The sequence below is a fragment of the Syngnathoides biaculeatus genome, chromosome 22, assembly GCF_019802595.1.
Source record: "Syngnathoides biaculeatus isolate LvHL_M chromosome 22, ASM1980259v1, whole genome shotgun sequence".
NCBI classification, from domain to species: domain Eukaryota; kingdom Metazoa; phylum Chordata; class Actinopteri; order Syngnathiformes; family Syngnathidae; genus Syngnathoides; species Syngnathoides biaculeatus.
This window is the reverse complement of record NC_084661.1, coordinates 11,415,532-11,425,965: the sequence shown is the minus strand read 5'-3', so window position 1 is coordinate 11,425,965 and position 10,434 is coordinate 11,415,532. Positions and strand designations below refer to the sequence as shown.

General features: G+C 40.9%; 1 protein-coding gene and 1 long non-coding RNA gene across 2 annotated transcripts; one reads left to right on the top strand and one right to left on the bottom strand.

Annotated features, from left to right (window-relative positions):
- Positions 1-79: 79 nt before the first annotated feature.
- Positions 80-10,276, bottom strand: eif2ak1 (eukaryotic translation initiation factor 2-alpha kinase 1). The gene is made up of 15 exons (XM_061810695.1): positions 9,915-10,276; positions 7,157-7,324; positions 6,933-7,069; positions 5,224-5,267; positions 4,996-5,095; positions 4,833-4,913; positions 4,651-4,744; positions 4,511-4,559; positions 4,011-4,401; positions 2,253-2,361; positions 2,051-2,157; positions 1,850-1,964; positions 1,690-1,769; positions 909-1,142; positions 80-698 (listed from the first exon to the last, which is right to left on the bottom strand). The coding sequence occupies exons 1-15, from the start codon at positions 10,081-10,083 to the stop codon at positions 570-572; spliced, it is 2,007 nt and encodes a 668-aa protein (XP_061666679.1). The 5' UTR covers positions 10,084-10,276; the 3' UTR covers positions 80-569.
- On the top strand, positions 2,115-3,990 carry LOC133495748 (uncharacterized). Its single transcript, XR_009793651.1, has 3 exons — positions 2,115-2,175; positions 3,485-3,664; positions 3,748-3,990. It is a non-coding gene; the product is annotated as an uncharacterized LOC133495748 (long non-coding RNA).
- Positions 10,277-10,434: the final 158 nt, after the last annotated feature.

The window sequence follows — 10,434 nt, the reverse complement described above, 5'->3', positions numbered from 1 at the left end:
CAAAGATTCCTGCTCCCACCACACTTCACCGTGATCAGAAGTGTTGTGTTTGTGGCAAACATACATTTTGCAATTTCAGTATGGCTAAAATGTTCAAAATTTGTTTCACTGGAGCGTAATAAAATTTTCAAAACCATGTGGTAAAAAAAAAAAAATAATAAATTGTACATTCCCTTGCACACCTGCATGCAAATACATAGCAAGAGTGTGGGTTGAATTTACCCTTGAAGGATTAACATAGATGAAATAAGCAAATAAAAACATTTCCGCGGATTTGTGGAACCATTTGGCGCTGTAATGTGTTAAATCGTAAAAACTACTTTCTGGGTATCAAGTAAATAATTTAGCCATAAAGACAAAATGAGAACATCTCTACACATTTACTTAGTGTTAACAATGGGCCCAAAACACAGTGCCCAATGCTGTAAAATACATCAATATTTCAATGACTTTTTTTTTTTTTTTTTAACATGACCTCAGAATGCTGATAATACACCTTTATATACAAAGGTCCAAGACAACAAACATAAATTAAGCCACTAAATGGAAGATACATTGTGAACCTGTAGTCAGGTGTTTTCCCAACTCGGACAATTTTGAAAAGGGCTGTTCGAATTTTGGAGCTGCTGGATTTGTTGTCTCAGATGAAGGATTTCTTCCTCTTGCTCTTCAACCTTTTTCTGCAAACCACAGATCACCTGATTGAACAAAAACAGAACAGGAATATTTCATTGAAGTCATTCGAAGATCTGGTTTTCCAAGATTTAGAAATTTGTAAGCTCTTTTTTTAAATATAGTTACATACATGAAAATATTATCAGAATTAGTAACCTATGAATACATTTGATTGCATAAAGTCACACAGAGTGACTAATATTTGATTCGAAATGGAACTTAAGAGCACGTACCACATCTTTATTACAGAATAGTTGACTCTGTAGAAGCTCGGCGGCTGTGGGCCGTACGCTGGGCTCATGACTAGTCAGCTTCAAGATGTAATTGGCTAGGACGGGCCATCTGCTCCTGAAGGAGTCCGGTATTTTGCCCTTTCTCAGGTCCTCGAGTGTCCGGACTCGCTCCATTTCTGTGCCGAAGGGCTGGAAAAGCTCAAGAGCAAGCACCCCAATGCTGTACATGTCTGACTGTGAGACAAAAAGACAACCTTTAGCAAATAATTTAAATTTAATTATTGAGCAAGCATAATACTGTAATTTCCAAACTATAAACCGCGACTTTTTTCCCCACACGCTTTGAACCCTGCGGTTTATGCGGTGATGCGGCTAATTTGTGCATTTTTTCTAACAGCCGCAAGGGGGCACTCGAGCAGAAAAGGTAAGAGTGAGACCGGTGGAATATATGTGCCGAGGAAGTGACTTTTACCGGTCCGGCCCTGTTAGCGCTGGGCTAGCGTGTTACTGCCGTGTCGTTACCAATGTTTTTTTTGACCGGCGCTGTTAGCGCGGCGCTTGCGTTTGCATTATCGCGGCGGCGCTAGCGTTAAACTCTGTGTACCGTCTTTCTTTGTAAATATCTCGTGTTTCAATGTGAGCACTTGCGGGTTTTACACGGCTGCGGCCTATATATGTACCAAATGGTATTTCATTTACAAACGTAAAGGGTGAGGCTTACAACAAGTTGCGCTCTGGAGGCCAGGAATTACAGTACACACACACACACACAGACACACACCTTTGAATCATAATGGGAGCTCTTCAGCTGCTCTGGTGAAGCGTAAACAAATGTACCGACACCCATGGTATGTGGGGAATCTGAAAAGTCAATTAAAAACATCTTAAAACAAAAAAATGCCTTTTCTGGTGTTAAAATGTTGGAAGCAATGCGTTATTACCACTTAGCGAAGTAAGGGCGCTTTCATGAGTATCTAGTATGAGATCGCTGCACGCCAAACCAAAGTCGCCAATTCGAATGTGGCAGTCATGACCATTCAGGAAAATGTTCCTCGGCTGTGAAGAAATGAAAGAGTGATTATTAGCTTTAAGAGCCACTTTCCTTTTTAAGTGAAAACTGCAAAGGCTTCAAAGCGCATTACCTTGAGGTCTCTGTGAATGATTCCCCGGGAGTGAATATACTCCACCCCTTCGAGTATCTTCCTCAGCAGACTGAACGTGTGCTCAGCGTTCACACATCCATAAGGACCTTTGAAGGACATTATTGGTAACATTTGACACCATATTTGAATATATGATATGCACATATTGTATTTTGAGAGTGTAAAAATGTCAGGCAAATACATCTTGGAGCTTGCTCCTCTTTGGGCTTGGAGTTCCTCTCGGTCATCCAGTCCTTGAGTGAACGTTCACATAGCTGCATCTGGATGTAGAGCATCAGGTGGAGGTGGACCTGCGCACACACACACACACACACACACACACACCATTATAATAACTATTCATAAAACACTTAAATATCAAACTTCAAACAAAAATGCTGTAAAATACAGATGATTAATATAAGCCTAGCTAATGCGCAAAGGAAGATCGGGCCACATAACTTTAAATGTGCATTTAGTTTTTTTTTTGTACCTTAAATAAGCACTTTAAAACAAAGTTGTTGGTTTTTTGTTTTGTAAAACTTCTGCGCTAAAGTCATTTTTATTCCTTTGCAATTTACTGGAAGATGGAATTTCCCACTGCAATTAATAAAGTACTGTATCTAGGTATCGATCCATCAATCCATCCATCTGTTTTCTTTTGCCGCTTATCCTCACAAGGGGCGCGGGGAGCGCTGGAACCTATCCCAACTGTCAACGGGCAGGAGGCGGGGTACTCCCTGAACTCGTTGCCACCCAATCGTAGGGCACATAGAGACAAACAGCCGCACCCACAATCACACCTAGGGGCAATTTAGAGTGTCCAATTAATGTTGAATGTTTTTCGGGATGTGGGAGGAAACCGGAGTGCCCGGAGAAAACGCACGCAGGCACGGGGAGAACATACAAACTCCGCACAGGTGGGGCCTGGTATCGAACCCGGGTCCTCAGAACTGTGAGGCCAACGCTTTACCAGCCGAGCCAGTAACAGCATTATGAAACATACAGTAAAGATACAGTTTTTGCATCATGATTTAATTTAGTGGACCTCCTTCTGGTGTGCGTGCCATCAGCCACTTGGAGGAGCACAAAAAAACTGCTCTGTAAAATTTTGTAATTAATTTTTGTAAAGCTTAGAGAATATATGTATTGGTGTATTGTATATGTCCATAAGTTGGTTGTGCTCAAAAGTTTTTGGGGATTGTGTTATAATGCTGCAACATTGATGCTAGTTTTGTTAGCCCATCTACGGCCTTTTGCATTGTGTGTTAGCATTACGCTAATAGACTTTTGGTAAACATACGTTGTTTGCTGTAATAGTGTGTGTTTATCTGTTATTTCATTTTACAGTCAACTTTAATTGGGAAATAAACAGTTTGAGGGGCTTTTAAAAAAATATTTTCTGCTAAACTACTACTTCACCTTTTTTTCAAGCTTATGAGTGAGTCGCGGGGCGAACATGCAAACTCCACACAGGCAGGGCCGGGATCGAACCCGGGTCCTCAGAACTGTGAGGCCAACTCTTTAACATCTGATCCACTGTGCCGCCTAGCGAAAAATGCTGTCACTTTGTGACCTTCGGATTAAATCCAGGAGCAACTGGCAAGTGCACAGGTAAAGCAGCTCAGTCAGTTAAGGCGGCGCAAGACCATTTAAAGATTTAACAATAAATTAAATCCTTTTAAAATGTACTCAAGTGCGCAGGCGGCCAACAGAGCTGTGTGACGCTGCATTTTGAACGAGCTGGGGGATTGAGAGGGACGCCTGATTGACATGCAAAGATTAAGGCCTTTTGTGGATCATGATTCCTTCAGTGCTGCTTCTTCTGGTGTGCACGACTTGGCCACTGGGGGCAGTATAAAAGTCATGCATACAAAGAAGAAGAATTGCACCACTCGAATTCTGACTCGATGAGGTGACATAAGAGGGGGAATAAGGGAATATATCTTACTGCACCTACCTCTTTCGAGGGTCTCGCAAGGTCCTTATTGTTATTGTATTGTTCACATTTCTTTTCTTCACAGGTGTTGTTGTTGTTGAGCTCGATGCTGTTCCGGCTGGACTCCCCCTCTAACAGCGACGACATGTCCCACCCAACAGCGGGACATTTGGAAGCCTTCATGGACCCTCTCTGTCCCAGGAACACGCAGGGCACGTAGTTCTCGGGGATGCGTCGCATCATGTTCGGGCACAGCCCCTGACCTTTCTCTTGCATCAGCGCCAGGGGTTTGGCGGGCGGGCCATCACCCGGGGGCACCGTGGTATTTGCGCAACTGTCCGCCTGTGGCTGGCTAATGCTTTGGAAAACTACAGAGAAACTTGAGCTGCTCCTTTCAGGGTCCTCGTCAGAACTGCAAAAGAAGGACAGCAGACAATTTAAGGTATATTTAAGGGCATACTCAATATTTGCTCCCTGATGTAAATTATTATATGTAGTATTAAATGTTTGATGTATTTTACATGTCTTCTTGTGCAGGTGAAGTCAGTTCAGGTAGGAGAGTCTCTGCATCTGCAACGGGAGACATTTTGCCATTCCAGCTTTGTCCTGACCATTCAAAAATCTTGCCATAAACCAAAATGATATACAGGCGTGTACTCACACGTCGTGGGCTGCACGTGCTCCATCCACGCTGTGTGGTATCCCACGACATTAACATGCTGCAAGCTGGACAACACTTTCACTTCCCTGAGGACCTAATTTCATATATCGCAAAAAGGAACTGCGCAGTTAGTGGCTGATATCTAGACGTGAAAATGAATTTGAAGTTTACTGATCGCTCACCTTCATGCAATCATCCTTGGAGACTTTTTTAATGAGAATCTTTTTCACAGCGTAGTACTGCCCATCCAGTTTGTTCACCACCTTCATGCCACAGGTAATATAAATGTGGTGACCAATCCCATTACGTTTCTCACAATGGTCAAAATAATTATGCAGCAGGTACCTTGTAAACATTTCCATAAGATCCTTTTCCAATTCTACCAATTTCCTCAAACTCACTCAGATAACGGGACATCTGTGCTTGAAACAGTCCTTCTTTCAGTCTGCAAGAAAAAAAACACAAACTTAAACGCTAACAGGTCAGGTGATCATTCATAACATTTTATTTGTATAGTGATTTTCAAAGCACTTTGAGATGAGTAATATTGCTACAACTACAAGTAAACTTTACCTCACAGCAGAATTGTCTGCATTTGTGTTAAGCGGTTCCTGCTCCTGTAGTAAAAGAAAATTATCAGAAAGCATCAAAGTGTATATATATATATATAGAGAGGCCCCGTAGCTCAGTGGTTAGAGCACTGGTTTGGTAAACCAGGGGTTGTGGGTTCGTATCCCACTGGGACCTCCACACCCTGCGTCAGGAAGGGCATCCGGCGTAAAAATTGTGCCAAACATATATGTGCGTTCATCTGAGATGACACGCTGTGGCGACCCCGAAAGGGACAAGCCGAAAGTAACCTCCTCCATCAAAGTGTGTATATATTGGGATAGGATTAACAAAGATATTATCATATTCAGATACTGTCCAATGTGTAAACATGCGTACATCTTTATAAAGACACAAAAAAATAACTTCCCCCACTGCCTCAAGACCATACAGAGCTCGCGTACGTGACGTCACCATTTTCACAGCGCCATATTGCCGGTCAAAATGAGCTGCTTGACATTGAACCGGAGCGGAATATTCCCAATGCCCGAGACTTGTTGTGCTGTTGGTTGTCACAACAGACGAGACAGATATTCAAAGAGATCATTCTACGGTATACCAGCTGAAAAGACCAGAAAAGATTGATGGATTTTGGCAATTAAACGTGATGGATGGTGCCCAACCAAAATAGGCACACGCCTGTGTAACGATCCCTTCATTTCAGGTAGGAATTATTCTTCTCAATCGCTTCATAATGGCAAGTTGGCTCATTTGAGAACAATCCGTTTAAAAAAAAAAAAAAATGACAGGGAATCATCTCCAACATAAACGAACCGTGTCGCGGCCGCACGTTAAACTTTGGTAAACCTCTCCCCGACGGACGTTTTTGAAAATAATCCTTAGGTCACACAGTGCTTTACTGAAGTTCGTGTTGCCGCAACACACTTCCGTGTACAGGGGCTGAAGCCTATCCCAGCAGTTTATTATATTTTTTTAAATACGCATTGGACTCATTTGAGAACACCGCGTATTTAAAAAAAAAAAAAAAAAAGTCTGTCATGGAGAAGTTTACCAAAGTTTAACGTGTAGGAGCAACGCGCTTCCGTGTACGGAGAAGCAGACTCGCTGTCTTTTTTTTCCCCCCAATCATAGTTAATGAATGCAAGTTTGTGTAAAACCAGGGGTCATTTATTTAAATATCGGTATTTGTATTGAAAAAAATCTGAGTGGCTCCATCGCTATGTGGGATTTATTCTTGATTGAGAGCAGATCCAAGAACGATTTGTTTGCGTCCAGACTTTTCTACGCTTTCAAACTCTTCCGTGTAAATATCGACGACTTATTCACCAGATCCACGTGTAGATCCAGTTTTGCAAGACAAGCGCAACCGGGTTAACAGTCCATTTTCTCAGCGGCGAAAACATAGACTTCGGCATTAAATATGGGTCCTCTATGCCAAGTGTCTCTCATTTTTCCACGTACCTTGGTTTATTATCACATTCTAAATGCTTAACGGTATCGGACAAAACTCTGGACGTTGTGCTATAAGACGTATTTTCGTGTCGTCTCCAACCGACTTAGCATTGAAGAATAGTTTGTTTGACCGGCACTTCCAGCCAGTGACGTGATTTGATGACATAGGTGCACAAGCTCTATAATGGTGTCATTCCATTAATATTTCCTCATTATAGTCTTGTTCTCATAAACTATAACACTCTTTGGTTTAAAATTACCTGTGGGTACAGTGACGAGCTGGCAGCATGTATGAGCTCAGTGAAGGCCCGGTTGTGTTGCAGTCTGACCGTGCTGAACTCATCGCTTATGGCCAAAGGTGAGAGGAGATTTATCGAAGCTAAGCGCTGCCCAATAACTTAAAAGAAACAAAAAAAAAAAAAAGAATTATAAAAACATCAGGCAGGAAGAGGATTTAACATCAATGTAACGGTGTAGTCCGCACCTTTAAATAGCATTCGAGAGCGTGCTGGGTTACTCTCATAAAGAAAGCACAGGTGCTCCAGAAGAGAGCCCAGGAGGAGGTGGTTGGGGATAGCCGAGGCAAATTCTTGGACGGACGAGTAGCGTCTGCCTGCCATGAGCACTTCATGGTTACTGTCGGAATCAGAAGCTGGACATACATGAAAAATAGATTAATTTATCAATAATTGCTTCAGTTGTCCCGTCGGTTTAATTTTGCAATAACTTGTGGCATTCTCAAAAGCACTCATGCATTTCTTTCTACTGTATGTACAGTGGAACGCTGATATTTTCTGGGGATAGGGACGGAGCTTGCCTGCAAATAGAAAAAAAATCCAGGAATAATTGACGCCGTCTTATAATTGTCATGGGGGAAAAAGGTGGAGTTGGGTAAAAACATAATAAATAAACAAATAAATAAATACAAATAGATGAATAGATACATAAATAAATAAATAAAATTGCCAAGAATAGCTAAATAAATAATTAAGATTGACAATAACCAAAAGATAACCCCTGTCCCAAAAAAGATGAAGGCGGTTTCTGGGGGAGGGGGGGGGAGGGAGGGAGATAAGTTAGCACAAAAAAAACATTGGGGTCACCGGTAATGCAACATACTGCCCCCAAGTGTTCAAACTGAGACAGCACGCTCCTTGTTTTATAGGCTACATTTAACTGAAATGTAAAATTGTTACAAAAACAGGAAGTAATGAGGAATTGTTAGTATAAAAAGTGTTGCACGTGTTCAATAAATGTGTTTATGAGCAATAGCTGATTAAAAGGAAATATTTTGATCTAAACTGGAAGATGTTATGGCATAGTTAAGTATTGGTGAGTATTTAAGAGTACTTTGTACTCAGAAAAAAACTACCCTTTTAAAAAGTGTTTACACTCCAGATATTTTTGGCCCTCCTGTTTTTTTTTTTTTACATTAATCAACCCATTTTGGAAATAAAGTCACACTGACCACGAACTGTTCTATCAAAGTTAGAATTCTCTCACCTTCTTCGATTACTTTAGCTATGACTTCAACGATATTTTTTTCTTCTCGGTCCATGCTTCCAGACCATCGTCCAAGAGCAGCATTAACGCAAGTCCTGTTCAATTTTAAGGCAAATATGCTCATCTAGTTAATATAGGAGGAGGCGTGCACTGCAGTCACGCTTATCTTGAGGGGCCAGCGGCCACCAGACCTCCACCTCCCTAAACACTATAAACAGAGTGGCAGCATGATGAGATAATATCATAACAGCAGGATCTTGAAGGCCTGTTGCTTCAAACAATATTCTAACCTCCATCATGTAGAAGAATGTGTGAGACTCTGCTGATGTCCGGACAAAACATTTATTCCTAATTATTTTGTGGCTGCCCAAGTTCTGTCTCAAGACACCAGAGTTTGAAAACCATTGTATGAAAGTCAGGGTAAAAATAGATGATAAATGAATCCAAACTGCATTAAAGGACATGGTAAACCAATATAAAGGAATTATTTACATTTGTGTGTTTTCTTCCAAAGCATTTGGGCGCATTATTCATATGAAATTTTCTGAAATGTTGGATCAGAGGGAGGGAGCAGGCAGCGTGGTGTTATAGTGGTTAGTATGGTAGCCTCACAGTTCTGAGGTTCAGGAGCTTAGGGTTTGTGTGCCTGAGTAAGTTGTGACTGAACGAGAGAGTCGGCGGCTGACTCCACAGGTGTCTACAGGATGGATTGACCGAAACGCCACTTATTAACACATTAACCATTCACTTTTACAATGAAGAGGTTATTGATCAACTGCCACTCATCCTCGTGTCAATATCCAAGCAGACAACAGTATCTCGTTCGTCTTTTCACTGCTACAATAAGATGTCTGGTGAATTTTGCTGACAGCTGACGTACAGAATTTGCACTTTCTCAGATGTGTGTTCTCAGCACTTGTGCTTTTGCTATATTAGAAAACATATTTTGCAATAGGGTGCTCCCGGTCTCATTTTTAGTAAAGTATTTCCACACCCCTGAGGTACCACTGCGAGTCTGAGGCCCCAAATGACCTCTGCTCACATCCCACTTAAGTTAAAAATACACATACAGGACTTGTGTAAAATAAGAAAGATGTGCCGCTAAAAAGTAATTAAGTACGAAAGTAAAAATATACTCTTTCCTTGTAAATTTCTTTTTGCAACACTTTGATAACCCCGAAAATGGTAAACTTTTAGACTCTTAAATAAAGTCGTGGATGGGGAATATATTTCTGAATCTCTTGTGTAATTGTTAATGCTTCCTGTTTAATATTGTCTTTAAGTGCCCAAGATCTCAAACGATCAGTAAAACAAAATCTTTACCTCTATTTTTTTTTTTTTACATTGTGTCGTGATCTGCAGCTATTTAAAAAAAAAAAAGAGCCAAATTTGACACAAGGGTAGAAACTACTCAACAGATCGTTTTTCAAATGCAGGGAGTAAAATTAAAATCTGAAAAATACAGTACTCAAGTAGATATACCTGGAATTTAGAGTAACAAAGCATTCTTACTATTTACTAGATAGGCATTTTTAATTAATAACGATGTTGAGACTTTAACTATGCTTTAACTCGGGCAACAGAGTTGTCTCCAAGGCTTTATTTAACGTTTTGGAAGCAATTGAGCACGTTTTAGCATTTCAAACAAACAAGGAGAGAGACAACTGGCTAACACGAAGCTAACTTAACGTGTGCCCACTTCACACAAGACAAAACTATTAAGAAGAAAAGCTGCTTACTGTCAAAGTGTACTTCATCGTCGTCTTGGGTGGCAAGACTTGGCAGGCTAGTGCAGTCATGATTACTTACGGCTTTAAGAAACCGGCTGCGGGGAACAAGAAGCTTATTGCTGCTACTAGAACGTTTATCTGACCGGAAGAGCTTGTTGGTGGACGTTGAACTGTACATGTTAGCCAAATTACATCACGTAAAACCGGAATTAACGTGACCAAAACCTACCTACAATTGTTATTTAAAAAAAAAATTGGCAAACTACATTTGTTTAATAATCATCAACTTGGCTACAAGTTGTGGAGAAAAACTGTCCTGAGTGGTACACCAAGGTAGCCGCCATTAGTCCCCCCCACCCCCCTCCGAGTTATACTGAGAGACCGTCTGCCAAAACAACAAATTATTATAAATAATTATTTGCTTTCATTAAAACTTCACCAAGTGAAACGAGAGCAGATAATTTTAAATAGTCTATGTAGATGTTTTTCACATTATTAATAAAAAAAAATGTTCACTGCATTCCCGTGA